Genomic DNA, 26,482 nt, shown 5'->3' with positions numbered 1-26,482 from the left:
GTGATAAATGAGTGAAGAAACAATTGTTTAAATGAAAACTAAGTTAAATGCTTTGGAAAACTTGATAAAGGCAAATTGCTAAAGAAAATTGTTATCACGTTAGGTATATGGGTAAGATAGTTAACAGATAGATTATGGGAAAGAATAAAAATCTAGAAGGAAGTCTGCATTCATATGACCTCACAAGTGTCTAAATGATTTCCTACCTTGAAATAATCTAAAACCAAAAACCATAGATCATGCATTATAGATATGATTTATACAAGAACAAGAACCCAGATTTCAGTTAGGAGAGCCATACTCAAAGAGAACATTTTGGCTTGACATCAGAATATCAATAAATGATATTTTAAATTAAAAATACAGTGTTTAAGATATATATTTTTTATGACTTTATGTTCACCATTCGACTTTGATGAACTGACAAACTTCTAGTTCCTTTTTTAATATATAAATCCAGACCTTTTTTTTTTTTTAATCCAAAAGGGGATGGATATTCTTTTTTCATTTAGTATCTTGAAAATCTAAAAATGCTCTTTTAGGATCTGATTCTGGTTTGTCCAGTGGAGCTTATAGATAGACCCTATCTAGATGAAATGGCAAATTTCAGATGTGTCTGGAGTTTAACACATACATTGAAGTATCAAAGTCCAGTAACTTTTGTTATTTTGTAAAATTAAAATTATTCTCTTCTTAAGGACTATCTTAATTCTGATAATATAAGCTAGATCTATTTAGTGGCAAATAGATAAATGCCCTACATGTGAAAGCATCATGGTAGATACTAATTTTGGCTTGTTGGTCTTGCACATATTTCCTAAGGGAAGTAACTGATGATTGTGTTGGCTAATATTCCCAGGATCAGTTTGTGTGGTTTTTAGATTTTAGCTTGTGATTATTTGATGTATTGTAACCCAATTGCTTTATGTTAGTAGTAACTTATTATTCATTAATGTAATAACTGCTTGATTTTTTAATTCCAGGTTAAAACTGACAGATATTATGGAAATGACAATATGATTGTCATTTTATTGTATAATTACTTTGAGAATATATATCTGAGGAACTGTGATATTTATTGTTTAAATTTAAAGTGATGATGGAGATTTCAGAAGAGATTCTGCTGGTATAGCTTCAGCTATCATTTACAGGCAGTTTAAAGTTTATGCCTCTTATCTCCTACAGTAAATGGTTCCTTAAGGATTTGGAGAAAAGTATTTCTAGTTCAGTCTCCAACTTCACATAGTAATTTCTTTCTCCATGCTCAAATGACTTTTATGAAAGTGGCCAATTAGCTCAGTACATGTGGATTATTTTTCACTTATATATAACCTCTTCACAGATCTTTACAATGAAGTTTGAAAGTGAACGAAGGTGTAGCCTGTCTCATAGCAAATACACTGATTACTTACAGCACTCATCAGTTCTACCAACCTCATTCCTGACATTTTATTTTTCCCTTTATTGTAAACTTTCTCAGTGATTATAGGCTTTGTCTAAGGCTACTCTAAAAGCCTGTTTTGAACAAAATATGTAATAAGTTAATAAACTTCGCATATCTGAGTATTTTTTCCTAATAGAGACTTAGATCTACTTCCATAATTCATATTTGAGGATAAGATACATAGACGTTTTTCCTCTTAAGCTTCAACTCTAGTTGTAATATGCTAGTTCTTCTATTTCCAGGTTTTGGTTTTGTTTTTCTATTTATATTAATGTATGAAGAGGAAGAAATTGATTGAGTTTATATCTTAGTGCTTGCTATATGGTAGACAATCTAATTGTGAAAGCTATACATATTAATAGCTGTTTCAAAATAATGTGTCAACATATAAACCAGTGGTTAAAAATATATATATGTTTTTAGGAGGTTACAAAGGGAAGAGATTAGTATTGAATAAGTTTTATAGCTGGAACAATTTTTTGAGTTAACCTAGTCAAATTTTTATTTATAGATGAGGAACCAGTCCTCAGGAGGTTGATCCACTAGAGACCTCAGAGCTAGTTTTGTGACAGGGATGTCTAAGTTGGGAAATTGAGAAAGCTTCAAGGAAGTATTGGTACTTAAGTAATGCTTGAAGGTTTAATAAAATTTTTATTGAGTGGGGTGAATATAGGTATAAGAAAATAACTTTAGAAAATTTGAAGAGGATGAGCAAGGGTATCTTATCAATAGCAAAAAGACTGGTATAATCAAAGGATTTATCTATTGGAAGATTAGATTGGAACAAGGTAACCTGATAACATCAAGCTTAGGTACTTGACTGTAATTACTGTGAGTTACTATCCTTTTTTGAAGAGAGTGGTTAGGAAACTAATGGGGTTTTGAAGCACATTTTTTTTTTTTTTTTGTTCAATGTATAAGTAAGTCTAAAATAGAGCACTGGAACAAATCCCCTCCCCATCCCCTTTTTGAGATGAGACATTCAGGTCATAGCTCAGACCTGCTAAATCAGAATCTTTGGATTGAGGCCTAGGAATATGTTGTTTCAGTTGCCAACCCCGAGTATATGAAAAGTAGTAGCTTGTGGATCTATGTTTGAGAACCACTGGTTTAAAGGTCAATTTTGTTTCGGTCAAAAAGGATGGCCTTACCTGGTAGCATACTTATTTAAAGGCAAACAAAAAGCAAGAATGAATCAGCTTAATAGTCTATGTAAGACTGAGTGACTAAAAATAAGTGCAAGGTTTTTTGTTGTTGTTTCCTTTGATTTTTAATTGCAACGATCTTTAACACTGCTTTTTGGAAGAGTATTTTTTTCTCTTCTGCCTTTGGACAAATGGAATTTACCAGTGAAATAAGTTTTTCATATCACATGTTGAGTCAGTATTTTCTTTTAGCCAATGATTCAAACTATTCCCCAGGAAACCTTAGGCTTATCATGGAACTTGTGTGTGGAGGATGTGCAAGCAGGGACATACCCTTGCCTCCCTCTTTAACTACAGACATAGCAAACATGAGGTACAAATACCCACCATACCCATTAGCAGACATTAATCACTTGCGGCCTTCTCCCATTATATCTGGTTGTGGCCTCCTAAATACACGCTTCAAATTGACCAATCATTGGGGAAAGCATAGGAAAGCAAAACTATTTTTTCATCCTAGAATCAAAACAGATGCTTAGATTTCTGTGTAAGATTTTATTTGTAGGAAAGTTTCTATCAATAGTAAAAGTTTGAAGACCATTTTAATGTCATTTTTAAAATTAAATTTATAATTTTGAGATCATTGTAGATTCACATGCAGTTGTAAGAAATAATACAGAGAAATTCTGTATATCCTTTACCCAGTTTCCCTCAGTGGTAACATCTTATAGAACTGTAAAACAATCATGACTAGAATATTGACATTGATACAATGCCCCCATTTTGTTCAGATTTCCCCAGTTTAATTTCTCCGTGTGTGTGTGTATTTCTCTGTGTTTTTATCACATATGTAGGTTCCTATATCCACCATAGTTACGATATGGAACAGTTACCACAAGGATTCCTAGTGTTGTCCTCTCATAACTATACTAATCTGTTCTACATTTCTATAATTTGTCATTGAAGAATGTTATATAAATGGAATTATACATTATGTGACCTTATTGGGATTGGCTTTTTTTTTTTCAATCAGCATAATTTCCTTGAGATTTATTCACATTGTTGCATTTATCAGTAGTTCCTTTATGTTGCTCAGTAGTGTTTCATTTAATGTTATTTTCTCATTTGGTAGTTACCACATAGAATATACAGCTTCAGAATTTTCCTTTTAAATCTACACAAAGTGTTATCTATCATTTTCTTTCGTTAACTTCTCTGACTCTGTTTTCTCCTGTCTCAATTCCCAACTCTCAGGACTGCTGAGAACACAATTTAAAAACTCATGTAGATAAGTTTTTTTTAACTGAAGGAAGTTTTAGAACCCACTGAAGTATGTGGCTTTATAGTACTCATTACTTTCCTACATAAAAGTAAGATTTTAAGGAATTTGGGAAGATGTGATTATTCTTAAGTTTGAAGATTCTTTTTCTTCTGCATTTGTATATTGAGCGGTACATTCTAAGGTATGTAGTTGTGGGCCTTGTAACTAGGTACATGTAACTAGCGGTACATTCTAAGGTATGTAGTTGTGGGCCTTGTAAATCATTTTTGTTATATTCTTAGTTATGAATAAAGACTAAACTCATTCTAAGGACAATTTTGTGTATGTATGAAAAAGAAATTGTACATTTATACCCGTAGACTGTGATATCAACCACTGAATAACTACTTGCATAAAAGGCTACATTTTACTAGATTTTACACTATAGTTTAGTTATCTCCAGTGCTTTGGCACATGACATACTATTAAAAAATAATAGCATGGTGCATTAAACTGGATAGCATTGAAATTATTTTAATTTGGGGTGGTGATGGAGGAGTGTACCAGTACTTTAACTGGTTACAGAATTGGTGTTTAGAATAGCTTCCCAAAAAACCTGAGAGAAAGAATGAGACCCCATTATATAATGCCAAACAAATGGTTCACTGTATCATAGTCATACATGTATTTTTTGAGTTAATGGACTTTATTTTTTAGAGCAATTTTAGGTTCACCTCAGAACTGAGTGGAAAGTAGAATTCCTACATGCCTCCTCTCCACACACAGCACAGCCTTCCCCACCATCAACATTCCTGATCATTATAATAGTACATTCGTTACATTCAGTGAACCAACATTGATAACATCCTTATCAACCAAAGTGTGTCATTTACATTAGGGTTCACTTCTTGTGTTCATGTATTTTTTTTTAAAGGTATTTCTTGATACTTTGATTCTAATCAAATCTCTAGTGAGCTAAAGATAAGGTAAACTGGATTGTAAGGTAAACTAGTGTGGAGTTTCAAAAATTACTGGTTGATTTGGGAAAGTGCTTTATGGTTTGGTGCTCATTGGTTAATATAAGGATTGCCATTGGTTTATTCTTTGAAGAGTTTAATCTTATCAGCCAATCTCTTTTGATAAAAGCTCTGTGAAAAAGATTTCAGGGTCCAGATGATCTATATATATTAATCATTATGCTGTACACAGATATTTAGTTTAAGAAAATAACCAAAACAGTATGTTTGGGGTTTGTAATAAAGAGGTTTGGCTGTTGACTTTTTAACTGAAACTACTTCTATTACATTCTCTGAATATGCAGTCCAATACAAAAGCATCCTTTCTCCTTTACTGACAAGAATGAACTCTCGAATAGATCAGAAATTCTTAACAGTTTACTTGAATATTACAAGTATAATTACTGAGAATTGTTCTCCAATACTCATCTTTTAAGAGCTTTTTCTAAATATTTAATTCCCAGAAATTTTACCTGATCATCGTAGTTACACCTGAGTGCTACACACAATTCTTGAAACAATTCCGATATACTGTATTCTGTGATTATTCCTATTTACAAATAAAGAACTGAGGCTTTAGGAAAATAAGTAAACCTTATTAATAAGTGTCAGAGTATGAAAGTAGAAGTGTTGCTACTTTGATATTGAATTTAAGTAAGAACAGTTGTAATTGTATCAAATACGATAAGTGAAACTTTATAGAACAAGAAAATGTGCTTTTTGAACATTGAATTTTATGTATAGGTTTCTGTTTTCCAAGTAGGTTCACCAATATTAACCCTGAGTACAAGAAGACAGATTTTTCTAGAGATTTTATTTGCTATAAAAGTGCTAGAGTGTAAGTTGAATTGGTGAAATTCTTTGTCTCTGGGAACCAAATGGTAATTAAAGGAAGAATCAAGTTAAAATTTAACTGGTTAGATAGGCGGTCTTTGCCTAACAAATAGTTCCATATATAAGGAATTAAATATACTTATGCATACATTAGTAATCTCAAATTTGGAGATTGTTTCCTTAATTTATAAGTTGCTTTCAGTTCAATAGTGAGGCATGTGTTTGTTCCTGAAAATAATAGGAAATTTGAATATCTTTATCTTTTCATTATGAGCTTTGCACCATCCCTGAAATATTTTAAAGACAAATTTTAGACTTTGAGCTTGTGCATCTCTACTTTTGTAATGTTTTAATGCATTGTTGTGGAATGGATTTAAGTGTATAAGTAGATTGGATTTGCAGGAGGAACAAGATGGGTTTTGTTATTGTTCTTTCATTTAGTATATCAGATGTTCTGGAGTGAGACACTTATGTATTAATTTTTCTGCTTTTTGGGAGAGGCAGCCATCAGTTTTTCTCCCTTAACTGTAAATTCTAGATTATTTATTTCAGCAATCATCTGGCAAATTTAAATTTCAGACAAACTAATGTGTAGGTTCTGGAATCAGACTGCTAGGGATCAAATCCTGATTCTCCTTATTCTGTTTATTAGCAGTTGAACTTTGGATAAGTTTAACCTTTCTGCCTTATCTTAAAAGATGGGTAATAAATATACCCACACCATAGGTTCTTTGTAAGGAGAAAGCATTGTAAACACTCATTTTTATTAAAACTATTATAACCATTAGTTGGGGAGGTTTGAATAGCAATCAGGTAAGTGCTAATGGAGCACTGATACTAATATTAACCCAATTAAAGAAATACATAATTCATTCTGTTGTCAGATTTTTTTTTTTTAGATTTTTAGAATCTGATATTTGTTGTTTTATCAGGAGTAATTCATTAATGTACCTGGACTGTAAGATTATCAACCTAACCTACCTCCATTTCTAGTTGACGCCCAGAATAGTGAAATGACTTTCCCAAAGTTTCATTGGTAGTAACTTGGTAATCGATTGTGAGCAACCAACCAGTATTCTTTTTTTATACCTTAGTCAACTGCTATAAATAAAAAATCTTAAATGAATGAAGGTAGTATAATTTTTAATTTATAATGAATTTTCTGGTATGCGATCTCTCACCATTTCTTTTAAGTTTCTTTATTTCATTTCTATTAGTAATTCAGTTAAATTTACCTGATTATTCTATTAGTGATACTTGTCCAAAATATAAACATTGATTCAATTTTAAATATTTGTTGAGCTTTGCATAAGGTGAACTTTTTGAAAGGTAATAATAAATGACCCTTTCCTCAAAGAGATGATTTTAGATTGGGCACTTTTATTTGTAATTTTGGAAAAGAATTTCTCATATTTTTATCTTTTCTGTCTTCGGGTATCATATTCACCTTTTCAGTGGTATTTTTGTTTTCTGAATTTTTTAACATGGTCTTAAAAGCAGCCTGAGTCTTCTAGTTTTTTTAATAGACTGTTTTCTAATTTAATGGCTTTTCTTTGCCTTTTACTTTGTTTTTCCTACTTTAGAGGAGTGTTTTTTTTTTTTAGTTATTGTTGCCCTTGCCTTGCTAAATCTGTTTTTAATAATTGTTTTTTTACCAGTTTCTTTAGTTTGATTCCATTTTTATATTTAACTGTTGCCTTGTGTTTACATTTATTTGTATAAAAAAGTAAAGAATAAATTCAATCTTTTTAAGAATAGCTGCTATCTTTGTGTGAGCCCCTTTGGTTTTAGGTGCCATGTTAGACAGAAGTACCTATAATTTTATGCCATTTAAAAACAGCTCAATACTCCTATGTTCACTTGATTTCTAGGTCTATTCTGGATAGCAGGTTTTGTGAAGACATTTATTCTTTCTTGGACCTCAGATTTACCAGACATCTCATGGTATTTCCTTTTATATTATTTTTTTAATGGCTGCCATTTACTCTCAATGTATTTTGTGTATATTCTACTTTTTTACTTGCCAGTTAGGTAACCATTTTTTTTTAATTCACATATAAGATGCGAAAGCTTTGTGCTAATTGTTTGGATTGTATTGAATTGTTTTTCCTCTAGTTATGCCTGTGTTATAAGCTCGTATCGTTTCTGCTTACCACATTGGTTTTCTCTTTCTTTTCTTCTTATTTTTAAAGTCACAGTGATTTGACCCTAACGAATTTATGATTTTATTAAGTATCAACTGGGTGCGTGAGTTTTCTGGCTTTAGAGTTTTTGATATTAATGAATATTTACCAATTTGTGGTCTCAATAGACACGACCGCTTGTCTTCTGACCTCTTATGAGCAAATTACTGAGTTCTTATCTATTGAAACAAACTCAGAATCTCTGGTTCTGTTTCAGATGTGATGATTTGTCTGTATCTTAGGAATGAGTTTCAATGTTTTTAGGGAGATGAATTTCTGGAGGAGGTGTCATGTAGTTTTTATAGCACTTAATTGTATGGGTTGACAACTCATTTGGTTAATGAGGCCAGAGCTGCAGTTTTATCCTAGGTGCTCTAATTCATTCAGCAATCCTTGTGTAGTGCCTGTTATGTTCTGGGCACTGTGCAGGGTTTGAGAGACAGGCAGCAATCACACAAATATAATCCATTGTTTGAAATAGGCTTATGGCAAACTCATCACTGCTATTTAAAAACAGCTCAAATATAGTGTTTATTGAGGGTTGTATATTTATATAAAATTAGGTCACTATTAAATACATACTCAAAAATACATACTCTTAGATTGGAATATTATTCAGATATCTAAAAGAATGAATAATGGTTTAATTCCTGCTTTCCATTTTTTTCCTCTGGTTAAAAAAAAACCAAACATTTAACAATGTTTACATAAAATACAAGATTTCCTAGGAATCTGCCATAAAGATAAGCTGAGTGGAAGAAAACTTCTACCAACTAGATGCTACCAAAAAGGAAGAGAATTTTTTTTTTTAATTGTAATTGTTATCTGTTGTTAGGGTCAAGTCTTCAGTACTTTAAAGAAATACAGAATAATTTAACTTTTGAGTAGAACTTACAGTTTTTATGTATATTGTTTGCATTTTGTCATTTAGAAATTTTATCATTTTATAGCTCTGTACGGGTTAATAAATATGGCTTTTACGAAGTAACTAATATGGTCACAGGTGCAGAAAGGAAGGTAGGACTTTTCCTTTTTCTCATTCTGCTTTAATTGTTTTTAGAGGACAATTTTAATTTCATAGTGCAAACTATAAAAAATGACAAGTAGAGGACCATAATTTATTTTCAAAAACTATTAGATTCTCTTTAAATGAAACCTAAAGAGTTTTTCTATCCACACATTTTTTTGTGATGAAATAAGAGCAACTCTTCTTTTGCGACTACCACTTATTAATTGCTAATATGTATAATGCATTATACAAAATACTTTATTTCACATTTGCTATTTCATTTTCTTCCCAGAATTCTTGGGAGGATAAATTAAACAAGGAACCTGTTGCTAAAAGAGGTTAAATAATTTGCCTCGTACACATATCTAGTGAATGTTAGAGAGGCTCCGATGCTTATGTTTTAAACTTTTAGGTGCAATTGCTTATTATTGTATATTTTTATTACAATAATTTGTAATCTAGTAGCTCCCCCCAGTTATAAATGGTTTAAAAGTAAAGTCTAGTTTTCTTGGAAAATTCAAACCACCATTACCACCTTATTTTCGTATTTTGGTGTTTTCCCCCTTAAGGTATGAGCCCAAAGTCTGCATCATCTTTGTGAAATAAGAATTAACCTGAGTAGGTATTCCCAAACTTAATTGTAAAAATTAAAGATAAATATAAGAATTACTGTTTGAAGAAACTGCTCTCTAGTATTTTGGGTATAACATGACAGGGACAATTCTGACTGTTGCTCTTTTCCTCTTTATAGAATTATCAATCTATTTCGTTCCCAAGTTGTACTATATCATTGCTGAAAAGATTTTGAGTAGCTATTTCACAAACAGTACATATAACAAGTGTTATACGTGAATTTAGGTTTAAAAAATTGATGTTGAAGCTGAATATATTTTTGTTACTATGGTGAATTTGTTTTAAAAAGTACTTCAGTTATATTAGATTTCTCTAATAATGGTCTGTATTAGAAATAGGGAGCACTCTCAATACACATGTATTTCTGTAGTATGGAAAATGACAACCACTGTAAAACAATTGCTTTTATTACAAATAAAATAGCTTTCCTTTCAAATATATGTAAACAGTAGAGTGGAATTGTTTAAATCCAGATTTTATCTCTTAAACTGAGCAACCTAGGTTAAATTATTAAACCTTTCTTGCTGTTGTGTTCCTCAGTGGTAAAATGGAGATCCCTGTTTCAGCATTATGGGGATTAAATAGATCATCCATGAAAAAGTTTAAGTATGGTGTTTAGTCCATAGAAAATACTAAGTATTTGTTAGTTTGTTATTAGATCACTCACTGAACCAAGACGACTTGTTTTTGGATACTAGTGCTACAAGAAATTCCGTTTTATCTTTCAAAATGAATAATAATTGTTGGTTCTTCACTAAGCAATATTGACATCCTAAATTCATTTCTTAAGGAAGATTATGATTCAGAAATTTTCTTTTGATCACAGTCATATAGCTTAATTCCAAAAAGTAAACGAAATAGAGAGTCCCTGAGCAAGTTCATGCTTTCTTCATGTATTTTACTTATTTCATGTATTTTACTTACTGATACTTGTAGTGTGACTGTTGCTAGGAATAGGAAGATGATTCTTAACTTTTTGTTCCTTTTTCTTTTAAACAGGGTTTGTGGATGCACTTAGATGTTTGCAATGAGCACTGTGGCTGGCATGCCCCAGTGTTTTGGATACCAATGCATAGGACTCCATAGTAATCGAATTTATCAGAGGCGAACGTCATGAGCATAGTGATCCCTTTGGGGGTTGATACAGCAGAAACGTCATACTTGGAAATGGCTGCAGGCTCAGAGTAAGTATTTAAATTAAAGGTATTTTGGCTAGGGAAAGGCAAAATATTTCATACAATTATTTTAGCACAACAAAGCAGTTCTTGATTTTCAATTTATATTTTTCTCATTTTAGACCCTTGGCTAAAATAAAATATCAGAAGGTTAAGGCAAAAATCCTTTCAACTAAAATTACTTTTATAAATAATTTTTGAGTCAAAATGATGTATCTTTTTCTAATTCTTTTTGTCTTTCCCATTTGCTAATTGTTGACATCAAGAGAACATAATTGGTTGTTTTTTTTAGATTGTAAGATCTGTCATGTTTATATTGGAAAATAATTTGGTTTTAAATTTGAATCTTTAAAAAATGATAATACCTATTTAAAGACTTTAAGTTATTGCTGTGAAGATTGATTATTTGTTTTTGGAAATTGCAAAGGATTCAGGTGACAGACAGTGTTGGAAGCTGAAGGATGGGAAGGTGCATGCTTATGTTCTTTGATTCAGTATAGAGTTGCTTAATGGGACCCTTATTGACCAGAAAGCTGAACTTAGTGGAATTTAAGTTTTTTAAAAAAAGGAAATTTATTTTAGGGCTCCTAGTCCTAGTGTACAGAAAGAATGAAAATACTGTTATTGATCTCCTTTTGCTAGCATTTCAAGTGGCCTAGAAGTATTTTCACCAGTCCCACTTCTGCCATTGGGAAGGACAGAGATGCTCTCTAATATTCCTATAATATACTAACTGTATAGTCAGTCTGTTTAACTGTATGATTATTATAATATAATTTTTAAGAGCCATTATGTTTTTTTGTATGTATGAGTTATTTTTGTTGTAAAATAATAAGATTCCCAAACAAGGCACTCTTGCGACAGCCGCCCAAGTAGAGACATTACTAAGGAAGGAAAGAACCTGGAAGCAGGGCTTGAGAGGCAAGGGGTTTCAAGTCTAAGGTACTAGTCTTTCTTAATGTAAAGCATCTGATAGGTGCAAATCCATATCCGATAATAGCTATAGGCAATTATTTGTAATAATCAGATTCTTTGCTTTTTAAAAATATTTACCTCGCTAGTCTTTTTTTAAAAATTGGCATTTTAAGCAATTAATACAAGATACAATTTATGAAATGTTATTTATATACGAGATAGGAATTTGTTTAGTATACAATGTGAGATACACTTGTACCTTGTTTGACTGTCTAGTATGTGTACTATAAGGGAATTCACAAACAGTGAAAACCACATAATTATACAGTTAAAAAGGAATGAATAATACATTGAAAGAGGACAGTCTATGAGATAGCTGTCTGTTTTCTGTATTAAATACATTTATAGAATTTAGAATATAAATATGACTTATGTTATGGAACCAAATCTTTTCTGATATAAATATGGCCATTTTTATTATGGAAAATTTATTAATTTGTAGCTAATTACAAAATGACTATCTTTTAAAAAGTATTTTTGTGTTAGGAACTTTTTTTTTATATTCCACATATAGTTATCTGTCCCTTGGGCATGGTCCCTCACTTAGTGGACACAAAGTATAACTGGTGCCAATTTTTATTATGGAACAACCAGATTTTTTTTTTTATTTAATTTTCAAACTTTTAAATTCTCTTTTTTAATATAAAACCTGGAAGCTTAAAAAGACCCTTGAATCACATTTTCCCCCCTTCCCACAGAAACATAAAGCTTTTGGAGCTCTTTTGATAAGAAATTTTGATGTAATTAGCGTGTTGCTTCCTTTTATTTTCAGATACATAATCAAAAGATACTATAGTTGTGTAAGTTGCAAGATATTGGGGGAAGGGTGCATGGGTCATCCCTGAACATTTCTTTGTTAACCTCTTATGAAGCTGAGTAATTATTTCAAAATAAAATGTTTTTTAAAAAGAGAATTACATTTTATTGTACTCATGTGGCTATATACTATTATTAATTCTATGTTAGTTACTTTTTAAAAAAAGATTGTACTGCTACAATACAGTATATCACTAATTAATTTAAAATTTAGAAGGTACTCAGTGATTGTTTATTGAATGAATTCATGTACTGGACCAAATTTATTCTCACTTCTAAGGCTATAAAAAAAGAATTTATTGAATCACTTACAGTTCATCTGGTTTATCTTGTAGCATTTTATAGGTAGGAAATTGAAGATCTAGTTCAGGGTCTATGAAGAATGGGTTTGCTAAACTCTAGTCCACTATTTCCATACTTGATAACATTTGCTCTTAGACTATTATGTGTCTAAAATAAAACTCATTCCCACCAAGTCCAGTTTATTCTTTGTTACATATTTGTTTTCCTTTCATCACTACGTTTTGAAAAATCTTGGATTTTTCTTTTCCTTTGGAGTTAGGGATCTTGTTTTTTTACTACTTTCTGCTCTATATTACCTTGCCAAGAGTTGGCTCTCCCTGAATGTTTGAACTAAAAAGAATGGTTTTAAAATACTTTAGGAATAAACCAATTAGCAAATATTGATTAGCAAATATTGACTATGATTTAGGGATAACCATTTTAATAAGAATAAAATATTGTTGCATTAGCCTAAGTTTTATCTTAAGCAGTTGTAAACATTTCCACAGTCAAATTTAACAGAAGATTTTTTATTTTAAAATAACTTTTAACTATACATAGCATTAATAAAAACAAAAACCTAGACCTTGGTGAATACAAATGGGAGTTGAAACCAAAGGCTGTTGTGGAGACTCTAAGATACTCTAAAAAACTGCATATTAGCCACTTGTAGGTCTTGGCAAGAAGCTTTTATCTGCATTTTGTTTGTCTTGAGATTTGAAAAATACTAATCACAACATAACATACAAAGGTTAACATTATGACTGACTGTTTTTCTCACTAGCGCCCAGCATAATCCTTCATACAATTAAAAACATGGACAAGTAATGATATATTTAAAGGGAAAGCTGAGTGAAGTATAAATATTTTTTAAAACTTGATTAGCAAAATGACTGTAACTGGAATAATGGCACCACCTTTCTTACCAGGAAGCTGTATCTGTAGTGTTTTTTGATTAACTTGCATGTCCCTATAGACTAATACTAGAAGTAGACTTCTTGCTTCTAGCATAATTTCAAAGGATATTAACAATCCATGAGAAAGCACCTTTTGGATTATCATTTATAAGCATCAGCTATGTGGAATGTGTTGTACTAGAGGTTCCGGTTACAAAGATTAAGTGTAAACTTTTATCCCTACTCTTAAGGAAATTATATTCAGTTGTCAAGTCAGAACTCTTCGATCATAACTGTCTGATAGAAATGTGCTGTGACTCATGTACTTTAGAATTTTTCTAGTAGCCATATTAAAAAGGTTTTTTAAAGGGTGAAATTAATTTTGTTAAATATTTTATTTAACTGAATATATCCAGAGTATTGTTATTTTAATGTAAAATCAATATAAAAATATTAATGAGATATTTCATGTTTTATTTTTCACACTAAGTCTTTAAAATCTGATATATACTTTATACTTCCATTACCTCTCAGTTTGAACTAGCCACATTTTAGGTGGTCAGTAGCACATATGTCTAGTGGCTACTGTTTTGGATAGAGAAGCTGTAGACTAGATAACAAAGTGGTAGGATTTCAGAGGAGAAAGGAACAGAGAAGCCTAGGCTAGCTATGAAAGTTGTAAAAGTGAGACCATAGCAATCTTTATCTTTCTGAATATGAAAGACAAAGATATAGCTATGAGGTAGATAATTGTTATTCTCAGTTTATAGGTGAAGAAATTGAAGTCAGAGAAGATAAGTGGCAGAGGCAGAACTTAATGATATGTTGATTTTAGGCTTTTTCTGTCATAGCTCCTTTACTTAAAAAAATGATTTATGTAACATAACTACTTTGTTTTGATAATATGGTTCATGTAAGTAGTAGTTTCAGTTTTAGAAGAGTAGTAAATTTAATATTATAAATGACCGCATGTAACAATGATGGTTTCAGGTCTTTGCTCAAGGATAAAGGAGTATAAAAGAAAACGTAGACTCCATCATTACTAAATAGACAGGAAAGTTGAGCCCGAGTGTGGGTGTTTGTTAGAACTGTATTTTTTTTTTTTTATCCTAATAAGTAGAAATTACCTCTTCTATTCCAACCATCTAAATTCCTAAATTGATTAAATAAGCAAAAAAAGACAGGAAACATTTTTGGAGCCAAAAAGTAGGAAGAGGTGTAAATGAGGAATGTTAAATTTCTTCTTTCCTAGCCTTTTTTAAAAAGAAAAACCAAATTACTGTTTTCTCTCAGAGATTGGGAACATGATTGCTAACATTATATTCCTTTTAATATTGCTACTGAATATCTCTTGGTAGCATTAGAAATCAATTATAATGAGCTTTTACATAATTAGGTATATTTTAGGATGTGGTGGACAAATTAGTAAATGTAACATGTGTAAGTTAGAGGTGAATTATTTTGGAGGAAGTCTAGTACTATGCCTGGCAACATAGTAAATCCTCATTTGTTGACTGAGTAGTAAAGAGAATCAGTTTTCACTTTTGTTCTGCCACTAACATACTGCTGAGCACACACAAACCACTTATTGTGAACTTTGGTATCATCATTTGAAAAAGGAAGGCTTGGATTGAAGTATTAATGTGATTCTTTCTGACTTCAGATTTCTGAGATTCAGTGCATTTTTACCACCTGTATTTTGCTATGGTATTTGATATTAAGTAATTTTAGTGTCACTAGAGCCACCTGCTGACAGAATTTATTAATTTGTTGAAGTGGTTGCATGCTTTTAACCTAAATTTACATATTGAAGATACTAAAATGTTTTGTGTATAATTAAATGTTTTAGTAGCTTTTTACTTGTTCATTTTTCACTAGTGCTTATAATTTTTGCTTATGATTTCTTTACACTTTTTTACTACCAAGAAACTAATATTTTTGGCTGCTCTCGAAGGTGTTTATTTGCTTATCTTAGTACTTTCATTTATATGTGGTTTTGTTTTAATATTCAAAAGCTTGTTTTAAAGTATTCCCCCAGCATTATTTAGGACTGTTCTTAAAATGATGCTGAATTTCTCATTTGTTTCATATTTAATCATAAACAATTTTTCTTCTAATTTTTTTTACTTGTAATACTGAACACAGAGCTCATTCTATCCACACAACTGTATTAGTGTATAATATTTCTTAATCATCCCAGCAAAAAATCAGGCAGGTCTTATTCCCTTTGCACAAAAGAAATGCAGCTCAAGGAGAAGAACAAACTTACCTAAGACTGCATAATTAATGAAAAGTAGAGCTAGGTTTGAACCCAGGGTTGCTTGGCTCCAGATCCATGCTGCCACATAGGTCAGAAGAGACAGATTTTGTTAAAGATGAGTTAACTGAAATAAAATGCCATATGTGATAAACTGAAGACAATTGTTATACCAAACCTGTTCTCCATTTTTTTAAATTTCCTGTGCTATTTGATGTGTACAGTTTTAATGTCTTTAAAAAATAATAGGTTATAACAAGGATAAAAAAATGGACAAGATTTGATCACAAATCTGAAGGAGCATATGGAGAACTCCACCGAGATCTTTTACACCCATTATTATGACAGGGAGCCATTCTATCCATGTGCCATTACTGATACCCAAGTGTGTGGTATCGAATGTTTTAATATTAAAAGTAAAATTAGAGGTTTCACCTAAAACACTAGTTTAACTTCTTATTAAAATCTATATTTTAAAGGTTTTTACAGGGAGGAAAATAAATTTTTGATGAGAAAGAAAAATTATAAAAGTCCAATTTCTGAGTTATTAGAGCTTATTCAATTATTTTGAACTGTTCTTTTTTTCTAAATGCCTCTTTAACGTAATGGTTGGCACTTTTCTCTTTTTAGGTCTTAAGTTCAGTTCAACTAACTTAAATGTCTATATTAAAAATATATAATGTGGGTTAAGTGATAATTTATGATGAATTTTTAAAGGATAAGGACATTTTGATAGAAACATAAATTTGTAAATTTCTTAAGTGGTTCTAGAAAAACAGCAACATCAAGTAGATTACTGTAGATAAAATGGTAGTTGTTTTGCCTTCTAGTTTTTGACAGTAATTCAGAACTACAACACATTTTCATTTTTAAGAATAGAAGTATGACATAAATAATTATAATGACCAAAAATGTTCTCAATATGTGTAAAGTTTGTGAAGTAATGAAAATTAAAGTGGAATACATGTAGGATTACCAGAACTCAGGGCTTTATGCAACTCTAATAAAGCGACATACAGTACCATTTATAATACAAAAATAAGGTAAAGCTATTTACCTCATTAAGTCATAAATAGCAATCTAGTAAATTCCACAGGAATAGTGAGGACAGTTGCAGTTTGGTGGGAAAAGTGCTAGACCAATTTAAGAGATCTGGGCTTTAGTATTTTCTTTGCTATTTTAACACCATGTGATTTAGAATTAAGAGTTCATTTTAGAAATATGGAAACTGAGACCCAGAGTGGTTATATGGCATGTCCCAAGGACACACAATGAATTAGGGCTTTAATCTAGTGATAGATTTAGGGCTTTAATCTAGAGTTTGTGACACTTAGATCAGTTATCTCCTGCTCTATAAAACTAGTCTCTCAAATACCTCTATAACTGTTCCTATCCTACTACACTCTGTCCCACACTAACCAGAATTTAGCAGCCGATCCTCTACCCCTAGCTCATGACAAAATTGTTTGGGGTTCCAGGAATTGCCCTCCACACTATGCCGTGTATCTAGTCTCAGCAGGAGCAGATCTACTACTACCAGTTCTAGGCCCAAACAAATCATCTTCCGGGTGTAAGGAAAGGAAACCACACCCTGACACTCACTCCTTTGGGGCCAGATGCAAACTACCACATCTTTGTTCTACCTGCTTGCTTTACTAAATCTTAGCAACAACATTTCTTCTTCAGGCCCCCGACTTCACCTCTAGGGGTCAGAGATAGAGTCTGGGAGTGGCTAATTTAGATTAAATCTTGGCCATCTGTCAGTTTCATCTGTGCCTCCCTCCCATTCAGATGCTTGAATCCTCTCCTTTCTTTTCCCTTTTATTAATTCTTCCACCTGCCTTGGTACAATTTTGCTAATATTGCTTTGACCATGCTACTGTCACACTGAAGCTAATGCATAGTTCTCAGGCCTTATATAACTTGTTCCGTTAGCAGGATTTGATTCTATCGACTCTCTATACCTTTGGCTTTAGTGAAATTGTCCTTTTGTGGTTTTCTTTTTTTTTTAATTTTAAAATATACATAACATAAAATTTACCATTTTAACTATTTTTAAGTATATAAATCAGTGGCATTAAGTAGTAGCACAGTGTTGCGCAGCCATTACTACTATTTCCATACTTTTTTTATCATCCTAAACAACCTTGTATTCTCTCCAGGCCCCAGTGCTTGGTAACCTCTATTTTACTGTCTTTATTTGCCTATTCTAGATACCTTATGTAAATAGAATCATAAAATATCATTTTGTGTATGGCCTGTTTCACCTAGTATAATGTTCTTAAGATTCATCCATGTTGTAGCATGTATCAGAATTCAATTTTTATGGCTGAATAATACTCCATTGTATAGATGTACCACATTTTGTTAATCTGTTATCTGTTGAGGGACACTTGAGATGTTTCCACCTTTTGGGCATTGTGAGTAATGCTGCTGTGAATATTTGTATGCAGTATCTGAGTCCTTGATTTCAGTTCTTTTGGGTATATAATTTTGGAGTGAAATCACTGGGCCATAAGATAATTCTATTTAACATTTTGAGAAGTCGCCAAACTGTTTTCCATCTGGTTTTCTTTTTATGCCTTAATCTCATTTTTAAGTGTCTTCTCCTTTTTCTTAAATATTTATGTTTTCTAGAAGCCTGTACTTATCTTACTTTGTAAGCTGCCCTGGAGATTTCATCCACTTCTATAGCTTTCACCATTTCCTATATGCCGATGACTTCCAAATCATCCTTAACCTTATTCTGTCTCATGAGCTCCACCCATCTTGCACTCTTCATTACTAGATCTCTTAATTTAAATGTTTCATGACTATAAAGTACATACTTGTAGAAAATCCTTTTATACTTTTCAGATTATTTTGGAATTTAAAACTAAGTTTAGAGCGAGGGTTAGCATACTTTTTCTGTAAAGGGGCAGGGATGCATACTTAAGACTTGGAACAGAATGGTTGCTGTTGCAACTCAGCTATGTATTACATACTCTCTGAGTCATAAAGTATGTATAAATAAATGAGCATGACTATGTTTCATTAAAACTTTTTACAAAATTAGGCACCAGGCTGAGTTTGCCTCAGGGATCCTTGTTTGCTAACCTCTTATTTAGAGAAAGTGAATCTTGAGAAAATGCTTTTTCTAATAAAGAATACCATTTTTCTCTGATTTCATTGGCTTAAGCAAGTACTACTAGTTCAGTGGTATGACTTACTTTAAAAATATAACAACTCAATAGGAATTTCGTATTTATTAAAAATATTTATTGAGGGCTTATTATATACTATTTTCAGTGCTGAGGACACAATTCCATATTTAAAATCCTATATTTATATTCAGATTCTGTTTTTCCTCTTGTAAAATGGATAAAACATCACTTTCTTATTAGAGTCCTATTCTTCCACTTGTCCTCTTCCCTTTTCAAGATCTTAATACTTCACACTTGCCTGCAGTTATTCCACATATCCTGAATCTTGAATTTCTCTATTAGATCATTTCCTGTCTCATATAACTATCTTAAAACTCCTGTCCCCTGTTATTTATTATTCTATTTCTCTGTTTCATTAGCAAACTCCCTGCAAGAGTTGTTTGCATTCAGCATCAGGCTGCACAACACTGCTATAACTACCTATGTTGTCAAACTAGTTGGTAGGCTTTTATAATTCGTATAGATTTCTAAGAATTTGATATAAATAACCATTCCCTCCTACTTGAAAGTTTTAACTCTCTCGGCTTACCAAGCCACTTTTTCTCATTTTTTGCTCGATCTTCTGCCCCAAATCTTTTTTTTTCTAGGCTCATCTTTTCCTTGAAATAATCCCATTTCTATCTAGTTATTTAAGCCAAAACCTTAAGGCATTCGTGATTGCTTCTTTTCGCTCACCATCCACACCTAATTCATTGGTCAGTCTATTTCTCTCTCCAAAATACATTTAGAATCAGTACAGTTCTCTCTATTTCTAGTCCAAGTCCTGTCATTTCTTATCTGGACACTGCAGCAAAATAGTCTCTGTTTCTTTTTTCTCCCTTCTACAGTTCATTTTCTGTGTAGAAGTTAAAGCGATTCTTCTGAAGCGTAAACCAAATCATGTATTTCTCCCAATTGAAAAACTTCCAGAGGTTTCTTGTTTCACTTAAAATCCTAACTTCTTTTGGCCCCAAAAGCCTTACTTCTCTAATCTCTACTTGATATTCTCCCTTTGGCCTACTATTACTCCAACATTGATATTATTTTCCATGTTCTTTTGAACATTCTAAATTTGTTCCTGCCTCAGGGCCTTTGTACTTGCTGTTCCCTCTGCCTGGAATATTCTTCTTTTGTTTATAGCATAGTCTTAGCTGAGCTCAAATATAACTTTCCAGTGAGGCCTTCTTTCTCCAACTAAGATAGTATCTGAATAACTTTTATGAAACCATCTTGTTTTATTTTATTATTTCTTTATCTTTTTACTCAAATCCAAGCTTCATGAGTACAGACACATCTGTTTTATTATATGTTACTGTCTCTGCAGCACCTACCACAGAGCCTGGCATATAGTAAGTATTGAGTCATGAATCATTGCTTGACTGTCTCTTGGCTAATTATATAGGAATGATTGATGAAAGCTAATATCTTAGCTAATTCTATTTTGGTTGGTTAGGAGAGACAGAACTAAAGCTACAGATATTTTATAGCCTCTCTATTGCAGACAGATGTAAAAGATAGAATTGAACAAAATTTCTCTTGTATGTAAAAAGAGTCTCACACAATTGGTGTGATTTCAATGAGTTGAATGCTATAGTTTTTTAAAGTAGCAGTAGCAGTTCTAGTTAGTGCCTATTTCAGGAAGCTGGGAAATACTTAAAGGCAATAGGAAACTAGCAGAATTAGAATAGTGACTAGAGAGAGATTGAAATTTACTACATACATTATGTGAGTGACTGTGTATAGATCATGATAGAATACATGAGGACAGAATGTAGAAGGAGGAGGAATATAAAATTCTCCAATATAAGAATTTTAACAAGTGATTGTATTTTTTTTTAAGTGATTGTATTTTGTCCAGGAAATTGTTAATCACATTCTTTGTAACCTATGAGGGATTAAATGGTGGAATTTCTCAGTTCATATAGTTAAAAGGAGTTCAAAATATAATTTTATTTTTAAAAAGTTCAACTCAGGATCCCTCTTTGGAAGCTGTACAATGATGTTCTGTAGATCAAAATAGACACTTCAAACTGATTGAAGTTTTGTGTGGCTAAACAGCCAATAAAAGATTGTTTTAAATAAAACAGCCTAATGAAAGGTTTCTTTCAGAATTCATGATAGTCTATTAAGGGGAAAAGTAGATTCAAAGAAGTTTGGCATGTCACATAATAACTAGAAATTAAATGGGTGAAAAGATAATTTGAGTCATATTCAGCAAATAACACCAAATTTGGTAAGGTTTTAAAAACACATTATAAGAAGGAAGTCTGCTAGAGAATTTTTGGGAGCTTCTTGTTGGTAGTATAATTGATAAATTCAGAGATTACTAAGAGTTCAGTTTTCTTTAAGTAATAAAATAGTCAAAAGTCTTTTATTTCCACATTGTCATTGAAAGCAACTAAATATCGGATGAATCTTTAGAGCGGTTAATGTACCGTGTTTTCTACCTAATAAAAAATTAGTGTAGGTAAATCTCTAAGGTGAATTGGTCCTATACTTGATAATTGAAGGAACTTAAAGGATGAAATGACAATATTATTAGTTGTAATAGCAAGTTGTACATTTTCATATTCCTTTCTTAGATAAAAAGGTTACCAGTTTGGATCCTGGCCACCATACACTCATGAAGATCACTATGAAACTAGACAGAGTACTAAGGTTTTCAATGAAGCAAAGAACTGAGCAAAGTAACTTGTTTGTAAATGGGAATGGATGGAGGAAGGAGTGTTGGAGAGGTGGTACTTTTTACATACTCTGATCAGTTTCAAGGCTTCTCTTGAATCAACTAAATCTGGGAGAATTATTTACAGATTACTCAACCTCACAATTGAAGCCTTCAGCTTTATCTTGCCATGCTGGTATTCTGATCACATCATTACCTTCCTTGGGAGGGAAGCAAACCATTAGTTCACCTCTCTGTAGTTTTTCAGGATGAAAATCGTATTCTTTAGCTGGATACCTAACCTACTTTTTGAACTAGTCTTTGCCTGATTTATCTTTCCTCATCTCTCACCTTTCCTCTATAACTCTCAACTGCTCTGAATTTTATCATTTCTTTTTATTCTGTGGTTCCTAAACATCAGTGAACATAAAAATTTAAAGTGCTTATCAAAATGTAGATTTCTGGGCCTGATATTTAAGATTTTTTATTCATTTGGGTAAGTAGAGCTGTAAAAAATTTTAACATGCACTACAGGTGATTATGATGCTGTTGGTCTGTCAATCATGCTTAGAGAAACATGTTTATAGGTGTCTTGCTGTTGTTATCTCTGCATGTATGCCTTCTGTCTGGAATAACTTCTCCATCTTTTTTCACCTATTTCTTGGGCTGGCAACTTGTCATTTTTTAAACTTGCTTAAATATGGCTACTATTAGGAAGGGACCCTGTGCCAACCTCTAATGGCATTAATATAGCATTGATATACTTGCTTATTTTTCCCATACATCACTTTCTTGAGAAGGACCACTTCTTTCACTTCTTTATTTTTTTAATTTCTAGCATCTCAGTGGCTTCTACTTAATGTGTGCTCATATGTTTATGGAATGAATGAAAACTATAATTTTAAGTTCTTGAAGGCAGAGACAGTATCTTATCTTTATATATCTCATAGTCCCTGGCAAACATTAGGCTTTCAATATTTGTTTAATATGTGCTAGTCAAACACATCTGTGGATGTAGTCCCTAGGCGGTTCTGAGTAATAGAAAGTTTTAAAATTTTGTCATTTTAATTTTGAGCAAGAAAACATTTAAGTATGTTTAGAATCATCCTGGATGACTACTAGTTATCCTGAATACTGCCATGAAATTTGTGCAGGTTTTTAAATCTGTATTCAATGGTGTTGGTACACAGATCACCTAAAGTTCCCGTTTCTCTAAATCCAAATCTCCAAAGAAAAATACCCTTCTATTACAGGGGTTTATATATTAATTCTAAAAAACAGCTAAATAAATAAACACTATCCTGAAGTCTGACTGACCTCTCCATGCTCCTTAAAGACTCCCCATGCCATTTTTTCCTATCTTTTTGCATACGCATGCCATATTATCTTTCTCCATCATTACTGGCTTTTTAAATTAATTTTTTTAAGAGAAGATATATTTGGTATAAAGTTCATATGTTCAAAATCCTGTATATCTTTCAGGAGCATTCTCATCTTTAATGAAACCGCATGTTATTTTTTATCCTTCCTGTTACTCAAGTAGATTTGGCCTTCTCTTGAGCCCCCTAGAGTCTAGAGCCTAGAACTTTGACCTTTGTAGCTCCTTCAAGGAGGTCTTTTTAGGTTCAACTAAACATTCAGACTTATGTAACTATCATAGATGATGCTTAGCACTAGTGTACATGGTATGTAGGACAGGAGCTTCAACCTATCAGAGATGAGCATAAGATGTTCCTCTTTGTGAGGCCATGTAGGAGTACAGTCATGCATCCAGGAGCTATTTTCTTTGGCTTTTCAGGTGACTGGTCAGGTACAAGGAGATAAGATCCACTTTGGACTGGTGCGAGAGCGTCCCTGATTTAGAAGCTTCATGTCCCTCAGAAGCCAATATTTCTTACAACAAGCATAGGCAGAGCTTCCATGTTCCCTGCAAGGGACATGCCAGTTATAGGAGTCACTGCATCTTGGAGAAGTTTAAGTCTGTGGCATCCTCATCAAGTATTTATAGTTTTCCAAATCCAGATACAATTAATTTACTAATCAAAGATGATTTTTATTAATGTGCCTAGCAATACAGCAAATTAGCTATCAGGTTTTTAGGGGAACAGAGATAGAAAGTTAAGATCAGCGTCTCATGCAAGAAGAGGAAAGTTTTATTGAGCATTTCTCCTTACCCTTCTTATGTCAATACCCTGTTTTTGCCTTGTAAGGTTTTTGTGTACCTGTTTTTGCTAACCCTACTGTTCCTCCCAAGATCAGAAACTCTTTGAAGGGTATGAAATGTTTTATATTTCCTGTTATTCTGTCAAGCATCTAACAAGGTACCTTAAACATGTAGTGAACATCACCATAGAACTATTTGTTGAATTACAGTTTGTATGCTTCTTTGACTATAAAGTAAATCCATCAAAAAAAAAAACCAAAAAAAAAAAAAACATAGAAAAAAAATTTCTATGAATGGGATTTATAAATGGTAACAAAGTAGAGGAATAAACTTTCTGGTTCAAGTGGTAAAACCGGTGGTGTCCTCCTACAGCATTGCTACGGTTGCTCTTATCTTAATGCCTGTACGACTTCTTTGGAATAGGAACTGCATAGTGATATCTCCAGATTTATTCTTTCATGTACAGCAAACTTATTGGTGATAATGTACAGATTTGAGAAGACTGTGAGTCAGCAGAAAATGGCAAATGTTTCACTAAGGGTAGGACAGAAATACTAAGATAGGATCATTTCTTGACTTTGGTATAGTAAGCTGCTAAGTCCAGCTAAATGATATCATCATCACTTTGTACCAGAGTATATTATACTCATAGCTAGGGTACCCTGCCTTTCTGTCTACCACACTTATTGAGGAAATAAATAGATCTGAAGAAAGATAAATGATCACCAGGGCTTAAGCGGCTGTGTTATAAATATAGATAATAGGATTGAGAACTATGTCTTAGAAAACATGGTAATTCAGTGGAGGTATGAGTGAACCCATATATGGAAGGAAGGGAGGAAGGAAAGGAGAGGGGAAGGAAAGGAAAGGAAGATTCTACAGATCTTCCACAGAGGCTTATAGAAATGCTCTGGACACCTTCCTGAATTGGGAGGAAAAGAATTCTTCCAGTTACCCATTGAATAAAAGATATTAAATGTAAGATTTAAAAATAAAACTTGGAAGTTAAAAAGAAACTTTTTAGTGAAGAAATACAGAAATAGATACAACAGTAGGGCAAATAGTACAGTAATCCCCGGTGGCCATTACTCAGCGTTAGCAGTATTCAGAGTTTTGCCAGTCTTATTTCCTCTATCCTACAGCTTTATTTAAAGTATTTTAAAGCAAATCCCCACATCGTTTTACCTGTGTATTCTGTATACATCACTAACAGATAAGAACGTTTTAAAAACTACTACAATACTATTATATAACAATTAAGAATACTTCCTTAATATAAAATACTCTTAAATACCAATTCATCTTCAGATTGTCTCAAAAATGTCTTTTTGTAATTGGTGTGTTCAAATTGAGATCCTAATAAGATCCACACATTGTATTTGATTGAAACGTCTCTTGAATCTCTTTTCATTTGCGACCTTTTAAATTTGTTTTCCCTTACACCATATACTTCCATATACCTGTTGAAGAAACTGGGTCATTCGGCCTATAGAAGTTTCAACATTCTGAATTTGGCTGATTTTCCTTCCGGTCACATAATCTTCTTACCCCGTATTTCTGTTAAACTGGCATTCAGATCTAGAGATGTGATTCGCATCAGATTCTTGTTTTTCCTCCTTCTTTATCCTCATTTTTCTCTTTTTCTTTTCAGCCTGATATGTGAGACTTTGTATTTTTTATTGCATAGCATTAGGTGAGGCACATAAAACTCGGTTGTCTAACTTCCAGTGATGATAAAAACGATCAACAGGTTCAAGTGTTGTCAGCTTTATCTGTCCATCAACTTTCATCATTTCCAGGTTTTAGCATCTGTCGTGTAAACCCATTATCTCTTGAGGGTTGCAGATTGATGATTTTTCTAATTTGATCATTCCTTCTGCATTTATTAGCTTATTAGGGAACTTCCAAATGAAGCAGTCAGTACCTATTGGCTTAGTTAACAAGAGAGCATACTTACTTCAGTTTTACAGCCAAACTGCATATTAGAATCTCTTTTTATGTATTTCAGTTCCTCTACTTATGGGAAACGATTCCAAGTTTTGAAAAAGTGAATTCATGTACAAATTCTGGAGGTTTTCAGCATTTGGCTGTACCTTATTGCTTTTATATTAGAAATACTTGAATTACCTGTTATTTTTGAACATTTTGAATTCCCAGACTAGAGAATGATATCTTTTTGGCAGTTTCTCATGGGTAAAGAGATAATCTTTTGACAATGATTGCTGCTTCAGTGATTCAAGAACACATACAAAACAATATAAATGAGGTCAAATTAAGTATCATACTCTTTTTGAATAGTTGCATCAAAATTATGTAAATGAAATTTCACTTGTCTATAGGATGAATACAGCACCATGTTTATGTTTTGATACATAATTATTTATAAAAATACTGTGCTAATATGCTATGCTATGCTAATACTATGCTAATACCTGTATATTAACTTAGTATTTATGTGAATATATATAAATTGGCTAAGAAGAGCACTGGAAAAACTATTTACACAAAAGTTTATTGTCGTATATTATTTTTATTAAAGTTTTATGAT

At 32.2% G+C, this 26,482-nt stretch overlaps 1 protein-coding gene across 3 annotated transcripts in view; it reads left to right on the top strand.

Moving 5' to 3' along the window:
* KMT2E (lysine methyltransferase 2E) overlaps positions 1 to 26,482 on the top strand; it is a 79,167-nt gene that overhangs the window by 10,130 nt on the left and 42,555 nt on the right. Inside the window, exons 2-4 of one of the 3 annotated variants that reach the window (XM_006925384.3) lie at positions 7,572 to 7,644; positions 8,834 to 8,900; positions 10,525 to 10,709. In XM_006925384.3, coding sequence (XP_006925446.1) covers positions 10,639 to 10,709 — 71 coding nt within the window. In that variant the 5' untranslated portion in view covers positions 7,572 to 7,644; positions 8,834 to 8,900; positions 10,525 to 10,638. The remainder of the gene's footprint in view (positions 1 to 7,571; positions 7,645 to 8,833; positions 8,901 to 10,524; positions 10,710 to 26,482) is intronic. The other 2 variants (XM_006925382.2, XM_006925383.3) reach the window with 2 other exon arrangements.

The sequence above is a fragment of the Pteropus alecto genome, unplaced genomic scaffold (assembly GCF_000325575.1).
Source record: "Pteropus alecto unplaced genomic scaffold, ASM32557v1 scaffold109, whole genome shotgun sequence".
NCBI classification, from domain to species: domain Eukaryota; kingdom Metazoa; phylum Chordata; class Mammalia; order Chiroptera; family Pteropodidae; genus Pteropus; species Pteropus alecto.
The sequence above is the reverse complement of the archived record's forward strand: the minus strand, read 5'-3'. Positions and strand labels throughout refer to the sequence as shown.